Here is a 22771-nt window from a genome sequence, read left to right on the forward strand (position 1 = left end):
ATATATATATATATATATATACATACACACACACACACACACATCTCCTTTATCCATTCATCTGTTGATTCATTCAGTTGCTTTCATATCCTGGCTATTGTAAATAATGTGGCAATGAATATTGGACTGCATATATCTTTTTAAATTAGTGTTTTAATTTTCTTTGGATAAATACCCAGGAGTTGAATTGGTTGATCACATGGCCGTTCTGTTTTTCATTTTTTCCGGAACCTCAACAGTGTTTTCACAATGGCTGTACCAAAGAGTTAATTTTAAAAATAGAAAACTGAAATATCTAAGTATTGATAGTACTTTTGTGAAGGGCCAATAGTTTTGTAAGTTTAGAAGATGAGAGATCGTGAAGGGTAACAACAACAAACCTACTTAAGTTTTAAAAACTTATGTTAGCAAACTATTACAAATATAATATCCAGAAGTCAGTCAGACAACATGGAAAGTGTTTGCAGGAAATGTAATGCCCCAAGACTTGATACCTTTATATGTAAAATATTCTTGAACGTTGATAAGAGAAACACTAAAATTCCAAGAGCATAAACAGACAACTCACAGAAAAGAAATTAAATCGGGTAAATAAACATGGAAAAAAATCAACTGAGCTAGAAATCAAAGACACTCAAAATGAAACAGTACTTTTTCTAAAAGCCTTTAAAATTAGCAAAGAAAACATAAAACTCTATTTTTGTAAAATCCAATACTGGTTAAGATGTATAAATATAGAATTCTCAGATTTTGTTGATATTTTATAAATTGGTACCTCCTTTCTGGAAAACAGTTTGGCAATATAATATAAAGAGCCATAAAAATATTTATAGCATTTGACCCAGTAATTTGACTTCTGGGAATCTTTCCTGAGGAAAACTAATCCAAAATATGGAAAAAATTAAATGCCTAAAAGCAAATTGGGAAACACTAAACATCCCACAATGGGAGAATGATTAATCTGTTGTGGTAGAATCACTGGATTGAAGACTACGTGGTCATTTATAATCATGGGGCTAGAGACCGTGCAGCCACGTGCTTTAATAGTAAATGAAAAAGGAACAAATGCATAGAAAAAGATGCACAGGGAAGAAAAGATTGAAATAAATGCACCCAATTTTAAGTGGTTGATCTAGAATGGGAGGTCAAATATTTTTTTCTTCATCCCCTTTTATTGGTAATTGGTTGTCATTCAGCCTGTTCTTCTATCTGGATGCCTGTTGCACCCTTTTCTCTTCCCTGAGCCCCGTGCCCAGCTTGCAAAGCCCAGCCCTTCAGTGCCACTCAAGCTCCAACTTGTCCAAAAGCCCTCCCATCCTATCAGCCTAATGAAACCCTCCCTTTTCTCTGTTCCAAGCACTGTATTTTAACCTGTCCAGCATAGCACATACATGGTGTGCCCTGAGTGGAAATGATATCTGTGCAGTTTGTGCCTGTTTTCACAATGAAAATTTTAACCCCCTAAGGGCAGGAACTATTGTATTTCCTTTTCTCTCTCCACAGCATAGAACACAGTACTTTGCTTGTGTGGTGTGCCTGAATAAATAGTGGTTGAAATGAATGGCATTGCCCTGAAATGATCTACTTTTGATTTCTTGGCAGGTGGAGCTCATGAAGGTCTGCAACACTTGGGTCCCTTTGGCAACATCCCAAACATCGTAGCAGAGTTGACCGGTGACAACATTCCTAAGGACTTCAGTGAGGACCAGGGCTACCCAGACCCTCCAAACCCCTGTCCCATTGGAAAAACAGGTAGTGGGCATTAGTGGGCACGCTCCTGGGTTCCCATGAAAGGTAGGAGCTTTCGGAGGAAATTAAAAATGCTAACATTGGCTACATATGTTCAGAGAAATAGTATTTCTAGTCCCATGAGCCCCTATGTATTTATTTGAAGGTGGATTGGAAAGGGAAGTTGATTCTAGAACTCTTGGTGAGTTCTGGTGTTCAGATATACCTGCAGAGGACTCTCTTGCCAAGGCTTCATCTTCTCTCTCCCTCTTTGGGAATTGATGCTCTTTTCTGCGTGTGCTACATTTTTTAATAAAAGAGAGGGTTTTCTCTTTTTTTGCCTCTTCTTTGATGCAGTTGCTGCCCACTTTGGAACTTGTTTCCTTTGTGGATGACCCATGTGCTTTTGTTTTCCTCACTTCTCTTGACAACTGACATTTCAACTATGTTGTAACCAGTGAGCATCTATCCTGAAATATTTCCTTGGGAGTTGGGAGGTGGCAGGAGAGAGAGGGGACCCAGGAAAGTAAGTTGGTTAAGGAAGTAGGTTGAAACCTTCCTTGCTATTCATGTATTGCTCCCAACTTTCTACCCCCCCCACCCCCAGTGTGAAAGAGGATGAACGGTGAGTGAGCTTCACTTATGCTGGACTTTGAGCAGCTTACTTTGCTGGTTCAGAGTAGTTTCTCTAGACAGAGGACTGCCTGAATTCAAACCCCTGGTCAGGAGATGTGACCTTGAACAAGTTAATAAACTGCTTGCATCTCAGCTTCCTTATTTGCGAAATGGGGGTTATTGGGGAATTAAATGAAACTATCCATGTTAAGCACTTGGCACATCACCTCACACAGAGTAAGGACTCATTAAATATCATCCAGATTGTAAATAGCTTTGCCACTAGTGAGCAACCAGAGTAGTCTTTTCCCTCCAGCCCAATAATAATAATGTTAGTATTTATTGGGCTTCCCTGATGGCTCAGATGGTAAAGAATCTACCTGCAATGCAGGAGGCCCGGGTTCGATCCCTAGGTCAGGAAGATCCCTGGAGAAGGAAACAGCAGCCCACTCCAGTATTCTTGCCTGGAGGATTCCATGGACAGAGGAACCTGGCGGGCTACATGGGGTCGCAAACAGTCGGACACGACTGAATGACTAACACTACACTTAGTATTTATTATCCTTACTTTACATATAATGAACCTGAAGCTTCCGAAATAGCTTGCTCAAGGTTATTCATGTAACAAGTAGCTGAGCCAAGACTCAAACTTGGGTCTATCTGATTCAGGACCATGGACCTACCCACTAAGACATGTTGCCTTGCTCTGAAAATTCTGACAGTGTTGGTCCCTCAGCTTTTCTTAAACACAATACAGGCTCTCTTTGAAAGAAGTTCCTTCTGAAAGATAGTCCTCTTTTCATTTACGGTGAGGTCTCTGTTTCCCATGGGGGACAGAGCCTCCATCCTGGGATGGGACAACCAAAATAGTTGGATGTGGCCAAGCCAGTGTGGGGATGTTGGCCCAGGACTGTAGGAAAATCTAAATGACTGCACAGAACCAGTGATTCAGCCACATTTCACTTGCTTGTGAGGCTTTGGAGGAGCAGGAAGAAAGACCAATTTAAAGTCTGAAGAGTAACAGTCTCCGTGGGGATTTGGTTAAACTGATTCAATATCATATCAGACAATGGTTCTTAAAATGTAGTCCTGGCAGTATCAGTATTACCTAGAGACTTATTGGAAATGCAGATGTTCACCCCTATTCCAGAGCTATTGATTTAGAAACCCTGGGGGTAAAAAATAAAAAAGTAAAATGTTAGTTGCTTGCTGCTACTAAGTCACTTCAGTCATGTCCGACTCTGTGTGACCCCATGAACTGTATGTAGCCCACCAGGCTCCTCTGTCCACTGAAACAGAAACCCTGGGGGTAGGATGCAGAAATCTGTATTCTAAGCTGCCTTTCCTGTGATTCTGGAGCATACTGAAGTCTGGAGAACTGCTGTTAGAGGAGAATGGAAAGAGAGCCAGAGTTTGAGCCAATAGATCCGCTGTCTAGTCCTCATTACAGTGTGTCAGCTTACTTCCTTGGGCCTCAGTTTCTTCATCTGTAAAATGAAGACATAGTCAGGGCCTTAAAAAACATTCAGTGTAGTCCTTGGTAATCCTTGAAACAAGTAATATGGAGATCTATGTAATCAAGCCCTAATCAGTAGCACTTCGGAGCTCTGAGATGGAGCAATCCTGGCTGGCTGATAGAGTTGGATAAAAACCCAGCTCCCAGGCCCTTTCTTGTCTGCCGTTATCTTCCCTTTCCCTCCCTGCCTTTTCATTAAGCTAACATACTTCTCCCTCTTTGTTCTATCATAATCTGCATTCTAGAAAAAAACTCACTTGCTAAATTTAGCCATTATTTGTTAGAAATTGCTTGAGACATGCCTCATTGAGAATCATGACACCACATAGTCCAGCCATCCAAGAATAACCTTCACTTCCCTCCCTAAGCCACACTCACCTCTGAATCATGGCTCACTCAGCCTGGTAGAGCAGCAAACAGAACTCACAGTCTGTCCTGGTCCTCAGGGATGTGAATTCCAGGGAGCATTTTCCGGCTCCAGACACCTTCGGTTCCCAGAGCCACAGGCCTCTATCTCTGCATCTCAGTTCGGGCCCACTCAGAGGTACCTGAGAAACGATTAGGAAGAGGTTGTGAAGCTGCCATGAGCAGACTGCCTGACCTCTTTTGCTTTGCTCTCCCTTTGCTCCATGTTAATTGCTCTAGATGAAGAAAGCAGATAACCAGCTCAGTGAAAAGTGGGGAGCCATGTTAGAGTCACATTAGGGTTTTTTCCAAGTGCTAGTGCTTTCCTCACAAGCTTCCTGCTGCTAAGGGCTGAGAGACTGGATGCTGAAAGCTGCTGGTAGGCGTCGGAGCGGTCTCAAGAGACCAGACTAACTCCCTGATTGTGTTGGACCTCTTTTAGCAGTGACCTTGACGCTTCACTCTCCCTTTGAAAGGAAGTCTCTTCCATTTCCCTAGTTAGTAGTAGTGTAGTTGCTAAGTCGTGTCCGACTCTTGCAACCCCGTGGACTGTAGCCTGCTAGGCTCCTCTGTCCATGGGATTCTCCAGGCAAGAATGCTGGAGTGGGGTGCCGTTTTCATTTCCCTAGTCCTGCCCAAACCACCTTCCCAACCTCCCCGCCCCCCACCACTTTTAACGCTGCTGTCTATAAAGCACATTAGAGACAGGAAACAAGACTCAGAGCTTAGGCAAAAGCAGCAGCCAGGAGGGATTACCTTTTTCTGTGTTTGAATGGAAGACATGCTTTATTTCAAAGAGCATTGATAATATGAACTGTCATTTAAAGAGAGATGGTGAGAAGGGAACTAAGACACAGAGGAAACCTATTATGTGCCAGATGCTCTATATGATCATCTCTGTTCCCCATAGCTACTCTGAAAGGTAAGGATTTGATTATTCTCATCTCATAGGTGAATAAATGGACTTAGGCTAAGTTAACTCTCCCAAGGAACTAAACCCATCTATCACTCATGAGCTAAGATTTCAACCCTGAGCTCGGGTCTATCTTTCTGACTCCAGGCTTACCCAGTTACCACTACAACACACACCATCAAGTTCTGTCTAATAATTACTTTTCTTATATAATGGACTTTCTCCAAGAAGCCAAAATCATTTCAAAAGAGCCACCCAAGAGAAAACAGAATAAGTCATGTGAAATGGAAGTATATCAGTAAAGGAAATAATTGCTGTTATGGCAGACAAAAAATAACACTGGCTTAACACAATAGAAGTTTATTTCTTATTTGTGTGAAGTATTGCCAGAGGTGAGTGAGGATGTTGTGGAGGTGGATGGTTCAGCAACCCAGACTGCCATCTTTCATCTTTGCACTTGACAGCCACAGTTGCCCTGGTCGGCAACATGTAGCAAGCAGACCAACAGATGCTGGGGGTGAGGGTGGGCCTGGGAGAGCAAGAGAGGGGGTCCTCCAGAGGGTTTTTATGGGCCAGGCTTGGAGGTGGAATACATCACTTCTGCCCACATTCCATCAGCACAAATCCAGGCATATGACTCCACCTGATTGCATAGCAAGGCTGGGAAATTAGCCATGTGCCGATGGGGAATGGGAAGTGGGTTTGGTGAGCAGCCAACCATTCTCTGACATGGGTAGGGGAGGAATGGGAATCTGGGATGAGCAAATCCCAGAAGGATATTGATTTAGAATGACTGATGTGAATACATTCTGACCTCTGGATGTCTAGTTGTTTTTAATAAATTAACTCTTAGAATAACAATAGATACTTGGCTGTTCCTCAAAAACCTTTTGTTGTTTGCAGTAGATGATGGATGTCTAGAAAACACCCCTGACACAGCAGAGTTCAGTCGAGAATTCCAGTTACACCAGCACCTTTTTGATCCAGAACATGACTATCCAGGCTTGGGCAAGTGGGTAAGTCCAATCTTAATTGCTAGTAGGTCGTATACTCTGGTACTCTGAAGGTACTGATGGCAGAGAGAAACAATATGGGTGGGGAGAGAGAAGGAAAATTGTTTAGACTCTTATTTTTTTTTTTTTCCAAAAATCTCTAGTTGAGAGGGACTTTTAATTCCAAACCACACTCACCACCTAGAGCACAATATACCAACCCATTTGAAGAGTCAGTGACCTGAACCAATCTCATCAGCTCTAATCTCAAGAGGGTTCTACTGTGGTCTGCTCCATAGGCTGTGTCATAACACGTCCGAAAATCTCATCAGTGTTTCATGCACCTCTTACAGGAAGTATATGAAATTTCTGTTTTGAAAAAAAAAGGATACTAAGAAAATTTGCAGGTTTTTTCCCTAGACTGAGGGAGGTGATCTCTGCAGAACTAAGGGAAAACCATGCCAGAATCTGAGAAACAGACACGCAATTCTGCTTTATGGAAAAAGAAGAAAAATTCCAAAATATGTGGCAGTGAACTTGCCATCAACGGCAAGAATCTATAACTGCCAGTTAAGGAAATTGTTTATACGCACTTGGAAAGAGAAAGCATGACCATTTGGCATAGGTTTGCGAAAAACAAGTTTTGTCGATCTAATCGTATCCTTCCACTTGCCAGCATTATTCATTTACCTGCCAGCTTGATGAGGGAAATGAAGTGAGCATGGTGCGTTTGGACTTTAGCAAAGTATTTGATGAGCTCTTTCATGATATCCTGTTGGAAGAGGTGGAGAGAGACAACTTAGGCAGGAAAACATCACCGAAAGGGAGCTTATTAAAGAGTCCATGTCGAGAGGGAGAGCAGTTTCACATGTATCCTATGTGTCTTAGCGATATCCCACTCCACATTTTTATAAATGTTTGTAATAAAAGCTATAGAGCATATGCTTATCAGATTCTCAAAGAAAGACACAGAGTTGGAAGGGAGAGCATTGAATGACAGAGTTGGGATTCAAGAAGATCCCAACTGGCTGGAATAATGAATCGAACAAGATCGCAGTGGAATGCAGATAGACCTCTTTTCCTGTGGTTTGGATGATGTAATCAAATGCAGAAGCCACGTGAGCAAAGTGGAAAACTACTAAGGAGGGTTAGTTCACGAATACAGAGGCGGCCAGTGCGCCTGTAGGAGGAGTGAGTGAATGAGGAATGAGCAGATACTCCTAACTGCCCAGGCCTATCTAAAGCTATAGGTCTCCATCACTGGCAGCCAACTTGCTACCTACTTTACTGGGAATACTGTGGTCTCAGAACTAAACTCTCTCTCTTCATTTTTACATTGTTTTAGAGAGAGGGAGGTCCCTCCTCATTAATGACCACTTCCATTTTTTCCATCATCCAAGCACTGAGTTTGATTCCCTCCCCAGTCAACGTGCACATGTTTCCTGTCTTAAAATGACAAAGCAACAATGCCCTCTAAGTTAATTTTGCTCCCTCCAATATGCATTATTCTATTTCTCCTCTTTCTTATAAGCAGTGATGTTAGGGAGAATTTGCAGAGCCATCTGGAAGCCTACTAGCAGGGTTTAAACATGTTGAATTACATAGGTAACCATCTATAGGTTCTTGAATAGGAGGCTAAAATCATGAAAGTGTTCTATAAAAGTTATTCTAGCAGCATATGGAAGGAAGAGATATAGAGAGAAGAAACTAACGGTGGGAAAAAAAATGGAAATAATTCTAGTTATGAAGGCTGTGAACACAGAGAATTTACATGAATCTCACTAAAGCAATAAGAATCCAAAACATTTCAAAGGGAACTAGGGGACTGACTAGATTTGGTATATGGCATAAACATAGCATGAGAAGGTAAAAAGAGCTGTGTCAGGTTTGTAAGAAATGGATGGTATGAACGTTTCCTCTGAGGAAGTTTTTTTTAAAATAAAGAAAGAAGAGAGGGAAGTAGGAGTGAAAGAAAGGAGCAGAGGAAGAGTAGGAAAGAGTAGGTCATAGAGGAGCATTAGGAAGGAATCTACAAGAGATGGGCGGAAGTGCCACCTAACAGAAGCAAGGGCCTGGACAGAGCCTGCTGTGTTCCAGGCGCTTGCTGGGTGCTTGATATACAATAGTCATTGACATGCTATTGGTCTCAAGGAGCTAACCAACTTGGGATAAATTGCATGAAAATAAAATGAACCCACCTCAGCATGGTTCAGCTTCCTGATCAAGCTCTACCAGGTGCAGTTACTGGGGGAGATGGAAGAGAGTAGGCAAGGAAGACCCAGGGCTGAGGACTCACATGGCCAATTGTACAGTAACCACTGAGGATGCCAAAGGTGCTAATCTGGAAGTGAGGGGAAGGTGCGAGGGGAAGATGGAGCCCAGTCTCAGTGAGGATGTGAGAGAGACGGAAACTTCACTCTTGTCAACTTTCCTCCCCTCTTCTTGAAAATCTCTACAGATCTCTCTCATCATGTGCCACTCCCAGCACTCCACTATGAGGTCAGCTACCATCTCATTGTTTTTGCCTCTTTTCAATACTGAGTTCTTTCCTTTGAGTCACTGCCATTCACTGTCTGCATTAGAGCTAAAGACTAGAAGTTTAGGACTATTACAGATCAATGACCAGGAACAATGTTTATACACCTTCCTCATCTGTAATTACGCATCTGTTTACATTTGTTTCCTTCATTTATTTTCTCATTACCACCTAGCAGGCAAGCATGAGTTCCACTTCATGCGGAAGTGTGAATTGAGTATGTCTTGCTTTTCTAAGCTGGGGTCCCCCAGCTTTCCTTAGAGTTCATAAAGAATGATGGTCTCAAGCTCCACTATCCTTTAAATTAGCAAAGGGATCATCTTTCACAAGAGAGCTACACACAAGATCCTGATTCCTTTTTTTTTTTTTTTTTTTGCTGGTACTGTTTCCCTGTGTTTGAGCTGAGCTGGAGCTCAGCTGAGTCTTGAGTAGTGATTCACATAAATATCAGTGTCTGTCTAATTTCCTGCATTTCTCTCTCTTTGTTAATGCATCAAGATACATTTATTAAATGCACATCATATACCTTCCAGGCCCTGCATTAGGTGTTCAGTTCAGTCGCTCAGTCATGTCCGACACAAAGATGATAATAGCCATTGTATTTTATAAGACAGTAAATAGTCAAATTTGTTGAGCACATACTGTGTGCCAGACAGTGCCAAATACTTTATGTGAATTATTTCATTCAATCTGCCCTTCCCTATCATGCTCATTTTACAGATGAGAAAATACAGGCTTAGAGACTTCCCTGGGGGCTCAGATGGTAAAGCGTCTGCCTACAATGCGGGAGACCCAGGTGCAATCCCTGGGTTGGGAAGATCTCCTGGAGAAGGAAATGGGCAACCCACTCCAGTATTCTTGCCTGGAAAATCCCATGGACAGAGGAGCCCGGTAGGCTACAGTCTATGGGGTTGCAAAGAGTCGGGCACGACTAAAGCAACTAAGCAAGGATGCATGAAGAGGGAGTTTAAAAGGTCTGCCCAACCCCACGGAGCTGATCATTGACGGAACTGGGATTTGAACCAGAACATTGGACTCTAAGAGTTCCCTAAAAACTGGATAAATCCCTTTTCTTTCCGTGGCTCAGCACTCACAGTGTGGCCTGTACAGTGGTTCTGTCGAGTCTTGTCTACAACTGGTTGTCCTTCAGACGATATGTCACCTGGAGCTGCCATAGACAAAGGCTGGCTACCATAGATGTCAGCCAAGCCCTCCTTCACACATCCGTTACTGAGTGTTACTCACTTAGGAAGAAGTTGTCTTGAAAAGCAAATGTTTCTCCTTTCCAAGTGCTTTTCACATCTTTTCACCAGCAGCTTGGGTGACTAGAGGCTCCTGCTTAACCGGATGCAGCTGTGCTGGGCCTTGAACCTGAGCCGTGGGAGAAATGAGACACAGGACCCTCTGCCTTTCTTTGTCTTTCATGCCCTTGTTGTGTCTGAAGAGTCAGATGCTCTTCACTTTGGGTTTCTCTCATGTTTCCATGTCATTAGTCATGAGCTATGCCTTTCTGATATGGTCTTCATAGTGTTCCCCTTGGGAAATGCCTGGAGCCATTTATCCCAGAATTGGTGGTGACTTGGGCAAAATGGTGTCTGCCAGATTTCTCCAGTGTAAAGTTACTATTTTTCCGTTTGAAATTAATAATTAATCTGTGGCGATTTACTTCAAGACTGTATAAATATTCTGTCCCCATTAAACTTTCAACTAACAATTTTAGTATCCACTGATGGCACTCACCAGAATAATGATAACTATGGTAGTTTTAAAATGGTGATTTATTTTAAAATGTTACTATTCTTTCGGCATTTCTTGGTTGGCATTCTATTCTAAGCAAGAGTTTCCCCTGTTCCCCATTTTTAAAAAAATTTTTTTATCAGTATAGATTCATTGTTTCCTATTATTATTTGTTTTGCTGTTCAAACTGTCCTAGATTTAGCCAGTGGGAGTCTCTGCAGGCTGGCTTTTCTTTCCTTTCCCCATGTCTCATCACTTTTTGAGTACTTCCTTACTTTCTGACCCAATTAGATATCCCAACTTCATTCATCCTTGTACTTTCCCTTCCCTAGCTCTGGAATCAGACATTTCTCCAAGAAGCCTCCCTGGTTCCATTTAGGAATGGAATTTGAAACTAAGATCTAGGCAGTCATCCAAAATCTTGATGGCACAATGGAAAGCCCTCTTTGTGAACTCAGACCTGCTGCTCACATGGAAAACAGGCTCACTGCTCCCCCTCCCCACCCTATCTACAGGGAATGGGTGTCAGGAGGGGGGGCTGGTCTCTTCTCATTGGCTTTGTGTACTTGTTTCACCCACAGGAGACCTGTCAATCCCTGCCTTCAAATCCATACAATAGCAGGGTTAATCAGGAATGCCAAGGTCACTGGCAGGCAGGGGTGGGAAAGCATCTGGCTCATCCTCACCTGCACTCTTAGGGAAATACAGGGACCATCTTTGAGAGGAAGGCTTGCAGTACCTTTCCTTTTCTCTTTTAATGAAGGCTCTTATGAGTATAACTCTGGCCTTCTAAAGGGGAGTAACTAAGATGCTACTATCTTTACCCTGCTGGTGGCACAGTGGACCTCGACCATGGCTGACTGGCTGTCCCACCCCATGATACTAGCTTGAGGGTCCCTGTGCCCTCCCTCCCGCTCAGGCAACTGATCCAGTGATGCGCAGAGCCTTTCCTGGATCTCCCAGCTGTTAAGCCTACATGATCTAGCAGGAATGAGCCTCACAGCAATACCCTCATTCCTCGAGTGAATGCTCTGCACTTCTCTCCCTTCTGAGATGAGACTCATCAGTTCTCCAAGTAAGCATGAGATTCAGGCTGCGGCCAGGACCGATATTTGGAGCTGTGGAGGCTCCTTGACGCTCTGGCACGGCCTCCGTGCATAGTTGAGGTTGGGCAAGAGATACACATTGTAAATTGTGGGTGGAGTAGATTTTAATGAACATGAAAACTATGACCTCGTTCTTGGCATTTGTCATTTTCATTTCCAAATCTACCATGAAAAAAAAAAAAAAGAACTTGATATCCAAACACCCCAGAAGATACAAGGGTTGTATAAACTTGTTCCTTACCAGAACTCTGTCATCTTCTTCTTTTAAAAAATCAATGTCAGGGTATTTTAGAGTAAGATGAATCACCTCTTTTATATATTATCTCCCTTCTGATGAAAAAAAAAATTTTTTTAAGTAAACAACTTGAGAAAGCCCCCAATTCCTCATTTCCCATTCTCTCTTCAGGTTAAGTGTCCTGTCTCTTATAATCCCAATAGAAGGGAAATATATTCAACATGCACATGACATTCTAGAGCTCATTTAAATCCGCTATGTGTTTGGAATCCAGAAATATGTGGAAACACTTATACAAACTGTGGTAACAGAGCCTGTCCTGCACCCCTCTCAACAACATAGCTTTTCTTCTGCCAAGAAGATTTTTGGCAGTTTTTAAAAGGTTCACTCTATTAAAAATGTTATAGACCAAATGGTTTTCCGATTGTCTTGACTGGGGGCACTGACTCAAGCCACACGAGGAAGGGTTGCAGAAGTCGGATGTCTCATTTATTTACATAGAGGATTGCTGCTAATAGTCAGACACTCCTCTAGAGAACAGTTTATGTGTACAGCTCATAAAAAGGGAGTTAGACACTAAAGTAAAAAAAGATAAAACTGTTTGTTTTAAACAAAGGCTGTTCAAAGTGAGGAGATGGGTCTCCAGTGCCCCTTGTGTGTTAGAATGTCGTATTTTCTGATTTATATGATTGTTGATGACATGGGTGTGCCTTGGGGCATCACAGAGAACTTTACTAAAAGCTGCACAACACCGGCTTTTCTCTTGTGGTCTATCTTTCTGACACGACACTCCTTTCATCTGGTTTTGTTTCTAAAATATGTGTATGCAAATATCCAGGGGGCCACACCAAGGATATAATAGCCATTGACCAAACGTGACCCATAGTTCTGCATCTGTTTTCTTTTCTCTCGACTCCAGAACAAGAAGCTCCTTTATGAGAAGATGAAGGGAGGACAGAGACGCAAGCGGAGGGTAACGTCTGACTGGCTGTGAGGCTGGGGGATGTCTAGAGCTTTCTGAGTGGGGCAGTTGGCAGGCTGTTCCCCTCGGGCGGTAACAGAAAGTAGCAGAGTCCTTTCACGTACAGTCCTGCATGGGGGCAAATGTGAACAGTGGTCCCTAGTGATAACTGTGCCTAGAAAGTCTGCCCTTGGTTTCTGTGATGTCTTCTCCAGGCTCTAGCATGTAATTTCTAGTGGCACACCAAGTTCTTTTTTAATCTTGTTAGTCTGTATTGGAGTATAGCTATTACTGTGCAATGTTGTGATCGTGTCAGGTAGATACCAGAGGGACTCAGCAATACATATACATGTATCCATTCTGCCCAAAACTCCCCTCCCATCCAGGCTGCCACATAACATTGAGCAGAGTTCATGTGCTGTGCAGTAGGTCCTGCTGGGTATTCATTTTAAATATAGCAGTCTGTACATGACCTTCCCAAACTCCCTAACTATCCCTTCCCCCCATTTCTTCCCCCATCCTTTCCCATTGGACAAGCTTAATTTTTTTTTTAATTTTAAACTTATTTTGTATTGGAGTACAGGTATGACTATACAATGTTGTGATTGTTTCAGGTGGACAGCAAAGGGACTCAGCCATACACATACATGTGTGCATTCTTCCCCAAACTCCCCTCCCATCCAGGCTGCCGCATAATACTGAGCAGAGTTCCCGTGCTATACAGTGAGTCCTTTGGTTATTCATCCTGCACAGTACGTTTTGTGGCAAATCCACCACCATCATTGCACTCCCAAAAAGTCAATTGCATCCCACCCGTGGGTGTAGATAGGGATGTGGGGAGTACAGGAGTGATATGTCCTTCCTCAAAGGATCTATAGGCCACTGGAGGAAACGGCCCACAAATCCATCTGCATCAATTACATAAAAACTCAAACCAAGAACCAGGAAGTGTTGAACTGCCTGCTCCAGGCAATAATTTTGAAGAAAAGTCGGGGCAAAAGATGACATGAACAAATCTCATTCCTTCTGCATAATTTTTTTCTTGGTCCAGCCAGACTGATGTAAAAATCCAGTAGGTCCATTTTATTTGTTTACTCACCGGAATTTGCAGGGTTAGTTCTTCACCATCCCAGGGCTGCCCGAGGTGCTATTCATTTAGCTACTACAGTGATTCCTCTTGTAAAGCTGATGTCACTTGACTTTGGGCTTCCAGTGTATTTGATGGTGTTGAGACTGAACAAGTGGCCGGTGGTTGGTGCCTTTTTAGACAAAAGTGCCAGGCCACCTGCCATTTAAAAGCAAAATTTTGGCAGCACTGAACAGCATGTGGGATCTTAGTTCCCCCACCAGGCATTGAACCTGTGCCCCTCCCACAACCCACTTCTGCCTATAACATTGGCAGCATGGAGTCTCAATCGCTGGATCACCAGGGAAGTCCCACCTGCTTTTTTTTTTTTTTTAATCAGATTTTAAAAGTTAAAGTCTGCTTGTTCCATAATAAAATGCTGCCAGATAGCAACCATCTTAGTTAAAATATACAAACCAAACCGTACATGCAAGGCCACTGACTATTTATTTAGACTAGGAAGTACCTGGATCCTGGCAAAATTTGGAAGTTTGGACAGTGGTCATTGAGGCCTTTCTGAATAGTTTTGCCAGATCTAGTCAGAATGCTTGAAGAGGTGTAGGTTTTCTGGACTCAGCATTAATTCCTCAGGCCCCCAAAATGAAAAGTTCCAAGTCCCTGTGCTGCCTGACAAAATACAGAAGACCCATGGCCAGTTTTCTATTCAAGAAGCAAAGTTTTGCTTTGGAAACAGATGTTCAGAGAGTTAATGGGGTTATTCAGAGATTTTTCTTGGATGATTACAGTTTCCAGTGGTAGATGGTGGCAGGGAAGGTCTGAAGGGTGTAATGTGATCTTGAGAGAACATCAAGAAATTCTGTTCCAGGAGTTCAGAATACACATAATTTACCAGTAAGATGGCTTGAATGTCTCCCCATGGTGCAATAAGGACATTTCCAAATAAGAACAGTGACCATGCTGAAATGGGTGTCTTAGCATGAAGCTTTAATTGTCTCTGCTGCCTGGCTCACTATTCTTCCTGGGCTGCCTTGGTTAATGACTGCAGGTCATGATTTAGGTCATTTTTGTATGAGACCAGTGATGACCAAAACTCAGTTTGGCTAGCACACATGTTATAAAGGATTTTATTTTGGCTTCATCTTACTCCACATAGGAAAGCCTGAGAATTTATGAAAATAGGGTCGCTTTGACCCAGAGATATCAAGTTCTTCCTATTCTCAGACATCTACAAAGATCCGTGCTCATGCCATAAACCAGGGGCCTCTCAGGTCTGGAGGAGAAACAGAACTTACCTCCCCGGTCATCAGACCTCAGATTATGTTCCCATCTTGATTGATGACTTTGACCGCTCCCCCCAGTATACAAATCAATATGAAGAAATTATGGGCTTGCTATTGTGAAAAATCAGGGCTTCCTCCAGTGACACTCAGCATCTGCTTTGGGTTTCCAGAGGTCATCAGAGGCAAGGGTCCAATCCCAGTGGTTCTATCAGTTGTGAAATAGCAACTCTGTAACCTAGCCAGTCTCTCACCCAAGGGAAAAGGTAAATATCTAAGTGCCTTGAGTTCTTCAGAAGGTATTTAAAACCAAGTATCATCACTATTGGGCTTCCCTGGTGGCTTAGTGGTAAAGAATATGCCTGCTGATGCAGGAGACGAGGATTCGATCCCTGGGTCAGGAAGATCCCCTGAAGGAGGAAATGGCAACCCACTCCAGTATTCTTGCCTGGGAAATTCCATGAACAGAGGAGCCTAGCAGGCTACAGTCCATGGGGTCACCAAAAAGTCAGACACAACTGAGAAACTGAGCATGCACACACATCATCATTATTAACCTTGTATGTAGGATTCAGTACTCAGACATTTACCAAAGAAGCTCAAGTGATTGCTCCTTTTACTTTCCCATTAATTCAGTTCCTTCATTCTCTGCTTCATCTGTTGTGGCCTAGGTCTGGGCAGAAGGACTTGCTCTCATGACAGTCCCTTATCAGGACGGCTTCTCCCCAGAATTACAACAGAGCCTTGGGTGGTTTTATGTATCTTTCTAAATTTGCTCAAATCTAGTTGAATTCCTAGTTGCTTCAAGAAGAAAAGGTCAATAAATGACCTTTTAAATGGCAACAGATTTTTAATTCTTAGGAGGTATCTTGTTAATATTTGAGATCTGCTATTTATCTTATTTAAAGAGTTTGTCAACCTTTTATTTCTATATTTGATAAACATGACTGTCATGAAGGGATACATGTATATGTATGACTGAGTCCCTTTGCTCACCACCTGAAACTATCACAGTATTGTTAATCAGCTATATGTCAATATCAAATTTTTTAAATGCTCAAAAATCATATTAAAGAACATAGCTTAGAAAAAATATTTTTAAATTAATATTTCATATCCTTTTAAATCATTAGAAATTTCAGAATATATTTTTACTAAGAAAAAATAAAAAATATTTATAGTACTGAATGTACTTTTTCTGTCCATATGTGCTCCACCTAGCTAGAGATTCTGAAATGATTCTCTGGGTTAAGCCAGGCTATTCTAGTTGACAATTCCTAATATAAAAAAGTAATTATTTAAATATTTTAAATATGCTTCCCAGCAAAGTACTGTTATTTGGTGACATACCACTTTTCAGATCAATGAGAACGTTGCATACTTTGTAATTCTCAGCTTGTTTGTGATGCATTTTTGCAGGATAAGTTGGGCCTTTCCTCATTCATACTTTTACCTATCAGAATGTGGAAGTACATTTTTAAATACTAAACTCAGTTTCCAGGCCTTCTATTTAGGAGAACATCTGCTCAAAAGTCATAGCAGACAACGTCCCATGGGCAAGAGAGACCCCCTGTGAAATGCCTCCATTCATCCGTGGGGCCTAGAGGTGCCATGGGATTGCAGATATATTGTAACGACAGTTTCTTTCTTATGTTTAATTATTGGAAGACAACTTCAATAAACAAATACCTTTCAAAACCTGAATTTTTGTCTGCTTGCTACATACTGTTATAATACTCCAATTCCCAGTTTAAATCCAAACCTTAAAAAATAGATATAAAATAAAGAAGGAATGGAAAAACATTGACTCATTCAGAATACTGACAGATGAAAAGAATTTCAGACAGTGGAGTCTTGAGTCAAAAATAAAGGAGTTATGCAAATAAGTTTATTTGCACTTTTTTTTTGATTCCGCATATAAGTGATGTCGTGTGTCATTTGTCCTTATGTGTCTGACTTGCTTCACTCAGTATGACAATCTCTAGGTTCATCCATTTTGCTGCAAATGGCATTCTTTGTTCTTTTTAGAGCTGAATAATATTCCATTGTGCGTATGTACCACATCTTCTTTACCCATTCCTCTGCTGATGGGTGTTTAGGTGGCTTCCATGTCCTGCTACTGTAAATAGTGCTGCAGTGAACTTGGAAGTGCATGTCTCTCTTCTAATTACGGTTTTCTCTGGGTATATGCCCAACAGGAGATTGCTGGATCATATGATAGTTCTATTTTTAGTTTTTTCAAAGAACCTCCATACTGTTCTCCATAGTGGATGTACCAATTTACGTTCCTATCAGCAGTGTAGGAGGGTTCCCTTTTCTCCACACCCTCTCCAGCATTTAGTGTTTATAGATTTTTGAGGACCATTCTGACCGATGAGGTAATACCTCTGTAGTTTGGAGTCACAGATGTAGGAAACAGACTTACGGTTACCAGGGAATAAGGGGAGACAGAATAAATTGGGACTGACATACACACATTATGTGCCCCTGGTGGCCCAGCTGGTAAAGAATCCGCCTGCAGTGTGGGAGACCTGGGTTCAATACCTGGGTTGAGAAGACCCCCTGGAGAAGGGAATGGCTACCCACTCCAGTATTCTGGCCTGGAGAACTGCATGGATTGTATATTCCATGGGGTCACAAAGAATTGGACACAACTGAGCAATTTTCACTATACACATAACTATATATAAAATAAGTAACTAGTAAGAACCTGCTATGTAGCACAGGATATTCCACTCAGTACTCTGTAATGGCCTATATGGGAAGAGAATCTTAAAAAAAAAGAGTGGATATATGTATTTGCTGTATACCTGAAGCTAAATTGTTAATCAGCTATATTATAATAAAAAATTTTAAAAATAAAATATCACAATTTTATACATCCTAAAAAATAATAATAAGTAAAGATGCTTTCTGTATAATTTCCTTTCCTTTGGCTTTTGAATTTGACTGAGAGAAGGTGACAGTGATAGCTAGAGCCCTTGATGAGTCCTTTTTAAGTGGAATGCTGCTTTGGCAGAGTCAGTCACAGCAGCAGGTAATCTGTGACCACTCTTCTCATTTGGCTCCATTCTGTCCTCTTCTTTAGAACATTCTTCTTGTAAAATGGTTTAATTCAGTTTGTATTCTCTCTTCTCTAAGCCCATGGGATAATAATTCTGTTTCATGTGAGGCTTTGTATTTAAGTTAATAGTGAGTATTTATTAGCTGGTTCACTTCAAATCTTTATTCCAAAACAGGGAGTGGGACCAAACTGCATCTGATAAAGAGTTGTGTGAAACAGTTGTGTTAAAGACATAATTAGACACATCTGTCAGTCAGTGTTTCTCTGGTTACTGAGGTATTGATTGGAGAAGGCAACAGCACCCCACTCCAGTACTCTTGCCTGGAAAATCCCATGGATGGAGGAGCCTGGTGGGCTGCAGTCCATGGGGTCGCTAAGAGTCGGACACGACTGAGCGACTTCACTTTCACTTTTCACTTTCATGCATTGGAGAAGGAAATGGCAACCTACTCCAGTATTCTTGCCTGGAGAATCCCAGGGATGGGGGAGCCTGGTGGGCTGCCGTCTATGGGGTCGCAAAGAGTCGGACATGACTGAAGCGACTTAGCAGCAGCAGCAGCAGCAGGCTCCACTGTTACCTAGTTAACCCAATAGGTGAGAACGAGTTCTCATTCACCTCTTCTGTGAGATGTCTGTATCTGTTATTCACTTATGATTCTAAACCATATATATTTTTCAGAGTGTCAATCCGTATCTACAAGGACAGAGACTGGACAATGTTGTTGCAAAGAAGTCAGTCCCCCATTTTTCAGATGAAGATAAGGACCCAGAGTAAAATGAAGATGCAGTGTGGAAATTCATGTCACCTGCTATACCTCCTTGGCACTGCTTCTGCCCGTGTGTTGTTAGAGCCCCTGTGACGGGCAGCATGTTTCTAATTCAGATAAGTATGGATGAAAAGCAAACGTATTTTGGTATTGTGTTGTCCTTCGTACCGATAGCTCTGCTTTCTGCTAAATTAGGGTGAGAGCCTTTTTTCCCCTTTAAGTGTGGATCTGCAATGAGCATTAAAATTGAATTGTATGTGTCAACAACAATAAAAAGCAAATGAATGAAACGTCCTCTGATTTCTTGCAATTTAAAATGGTGTTTTGGGTGGCACTCTTTTGGCCAAGATTATAAAAAGCTGGCATTTGATTTTTATTATCCAGTTCAGTCAGCCCTTATGCACTGTTACACACCAGTAAAGGAAACAGTACCCAAGAGGAGGAGCTGACACATTTCACTTGGGTACATCTTAATAAGTGTGCAAGCACAGGTATGTGGATTTTTTTAAAATTTGAGGCTCTAAATTCTTAAAATTAAAAAAATTAATTTTAAAAATTAAATTTAGAGCATTATATGAATGATTGCTTACTAGGACAAAATCTTAAATATGATCTTATTTTAACAATACTGTGAAGTAAATATGGAGTCGGTATTATCAGTCCCATTTTACAGATGGTGGGACTGAGACTCAGCTTCCATGAAAAGCTGAAAGTGGCACAGTCAACAAACAGGAACTACAGTCAACGACTGTGAGTTGTTTTATTTACTCAGCAGACTTTGGGTTTCTACCATGTGTCAGGCACAGAGCTGGGCTCTGGTGGGGGGTGGGGGTGGGTGGTGCACTGGGGACTCAGACTGACACCAGCAAAGTCCTCAGGCAGCAAAGCATCCAATCCATGAGCTCCAGGTAGGTCAGTCAGCTCCACACTACTTTTAAATCTTGGAATGCAGATGCAGACGTGCTTTCCTGCATGTTTCTGAAGAGTCGTGCCCCCTTCTTTCAGCTGAGCCCTCCCAAGTGAGAAAATCAATTCAGAGAAAGGCTGATGGGAATTAGTTCATTGGTGAGATTGTTTTTGTGCTCTTTATACCTCCTCACTGTACAGCTGTAAAGGAGATGATGGTTTCAGGCTTTGATATCATTGGCCTCAATTTCCTTTTCTATAGAAGAGAGATGACAGTGAGAAAGCACTCAGGGACAAAAATCATTCTTTTTTCTTTTTAAAAAATTTTTGACTGCACAACACAGCGTGTGAGATCCTAGCTCCCTGATTAGGGATCGATCCTGGGTCTCCTGCATCAGAAGCACAGAGTCTTAACCACTAGACTGCCAGAGACGTCCTAGAATGATCATTTTTCATTTTAATAAGTGAAAATGTGCTACGTGCTGAGTCGCTTCAGTCATGTGTGACCCTTTGTGACCCTGTGGGCTTTAGCCTACCAGGCTCCTCTGTCCATGGAATTCTCCAGGTAAGAATACTGGAGTAGGTTGCCATGCCCTCCTCCAGGGGACCTTCCCGACCCAGGGATCAACCTCACGTCTCCTGCATTGGCAGGCAGGTTCTTTACCATTAGCGCCACCTGGGAAGCTCTAATATTTTGATTGCTCAGTCGTATCTGACTCTTTGTGACCCTGTGGACTGTATGTAGCCTACCAGGCTCTTCCATCCATGGGATTTTCCAGGCAAGAGTACTGGAGTGGGTTGCCATTTCCTTCTCCAGAGGGTCTTCCTGACCCAGGGATCAAACCCGGTCTCCCACATTGTAAGCAGATGTTTTACCATCTGAGCCACCAGGGAAGTCCTAAGCTCTAATAAGTTATTATTAAATCTAAATGTCAATGACTTGTGTAACAGAAATAGCTTGTCCATATTTAGTTAGCACCTGAGTCTGTTATTGTCACTTATACAAATTAGGAGAGGTATTGGCCCCTGTTTCAGAGTAGGAAGCATTTTTCCTAGAGGGTTTCAGCAGGCAAATTCTCCACAATCCATAGCATCATTTCAAAAGCATCATTAACACCTGATTTTAAAAGTAATTCACTCACATTCTAGAGATGGTTAGAGCTGGGAGGGTCTAACCTAGGGATTCTGTGTTTCATAAGCATTTTAATTACAGTTTATAGCAGTTTCAGCTCTCTTAGAAAAAATAAAAGACACCTTTTTTCCAAGATTGATCAGAAGGAAGGAAAGATGGCCAAAGACATATTCCGAGGTCAGGAGGAAGGAAGTATAAGCAAAGCAGGAGGAGGAGGTGGCTGTTTGACTCATTTGCCTTTCAAGCCCCCCCCCCCTTTTTTTGGCCTTTCCCTCTTTCCTAGGCTCCCTTGTCAGCTGACATCTGGCTGGGTCTAACGTGAGGTGGCTGAGGGCAGAGTAGAAAGTGAGAAAATGAAAGAACACAAGGTAATTCATTTTTGCGCCCAGTAGTTGCGTCTTCTCTGAGGCTCCATCTCCTGCCAGGTAAGCCTGGTCCCCCAGGGCACCAGTCATGTCATCTCTTCCCCTGGTCCCTGCAGCTAAGGAGGTCACGGCTTCTCCGTTAATCTCTGGTTTATTTCACCAACTCCTGTTTGGCTTCCTGGCCCTTCTATCACCTGTATAAACCATTTTCTATTTTGAATTATTTCTGTGTGAATTCCTTAGAATATTTTCTATTTTCCCAACTGGTCCCTGACTGATACACTCATCCACAGGGCAATCAAAAATGAAGTAGTATGGAAAAAAAATTTAGAACAACTCCTGTGGGGAACAGACAGGAGAGTGTTTCTTTATCGTTCATGATTCACTTAGGGATATTGTTAAAACCGCACATTCTGATACAGTAGTTCCAGAAGAGCCTTCTATTTTGCATTTGTTTAAATTCATAGACAGTGCTGTTGCTGCTGGCCCTCGAACAACATCTTGAGTGGCCCAGAAGTAGGGAATTAGAAAAAGGTGAAAGGCGTGAACTGCTCTGAGAGCCCAGTTTAGTAACTTACTCTGCACTTGTAAGGAGCCTGCCAACATGGTTTATAACCTTATCCAGTCACTCTCAGCACCTTCAGGGGAAGAGCTGATAGGGTAGATGTGAGAGTGAGCCCTCCTCACTGACATATGTACAACATTAAGGAGTCAAGATTCTAAGACACGAGGAAAAGCAAACCTGAGATGCCCCATTGTAGACACGAGGCTCTGTGAAGGGTCAGGTTGGCTCAACTGATTGGAGAAATGTCAAAAGAATTATGGAAATGATGTGACCCGAAATAAGCTTCAATAGATACAAAGGGGAATGAGAGGGAAAGAGAAAAGAGTTAGCAGCCTGGGAGAAGCTGAGTTTGGATTCTCCGCAAAGGAAGAATTTCAAGTAACAGTGAATGATGTCTCTGTTGTGATGACTACAGCAAGCAGAGTTGAGTGGAGCTGACGATCAATAGGCTTGAAGTAGAAGGTCAGGGGAACCAAAGACAGAATCAGTAATTCAAGAGGTAAAGTCTTATAGGGAAGGTCAAGGGAGCAAGGTTCTGTACAAGGTCAAAGTTGTACACAGGCTTGTAGATTGCAGGCTGAATCTGAGGTCGAAGAACCTCTGATACTCAGTGGGATTCTTCGCGCCTATGCATATCGGAGGGGTGCTTTTCCTCTTATGAAGGATTCTCAAAGGGATCTGTGACCCCCAAAACCTTAGAAATCAATGCTAAAATTAGTACTGTGAGCCATGTTGGTTGTCACTGAGGAGTAGAAAAGTCTGTTGAGGAGCCCTTGAAAAAGGCAAGAGGGTGGAGTAAAACTTAGGGGGATTTCAAAAGGAAATGTCATGGCCAATAATCATCAATGCCCTCTAACCACCAGG

At 42.2% G+C, this 22771-nt stretch overlaps 1 protein-coding gene across 3 annotated transcripts in view; it reads left to right on the top strand.

Moving 5' to 3' along the window:
• Window positions 1–19229, top strand: part of SCG5 (secretogranin V) — a 55098-nt gene extending 35869 nt beyond the window's left edge. Inside the window, exons 3-6 of one of the 3 annotated variants that reach the window (XM_005685459.3) lie at window positions 1603–1752; window positions 6081–6193; window positions 12703–12756; window positions 18852–19229. In XM_005685459.3, the coding sequence (XP_005685516.1) occupies window positions 1603–1752; window positions 6081–6193; window positions 12703–12756; window positions 18852–18947 (413 nt within the window). In that variant the 3' untranslated portion in view covers window positions 18948–19229. The remainder of the gene's footprint in view (window positions 1–1602; window positions 1753–6080; window positions 6194–12702; window positions 12757–18851) is intronic. The other 2 variants (XM_005685460.3, XM_005685461.3) reach the window with 2 other exon arrangements.

This window comes from Capra hircus, chromosome 10 (genome assembly GCF_001704415.2).
Source record: "Capra hircus breed San Clemente chromosome 10, ASM170441v1, whole genome shotgun sequence".
In the NCBI taxonomy this organism is placed as follows: Eukaryota; Metazoa; Chordata; class Mammalia; order Artiodactyla; family Bovidae; genus Capra; species Capra hircus.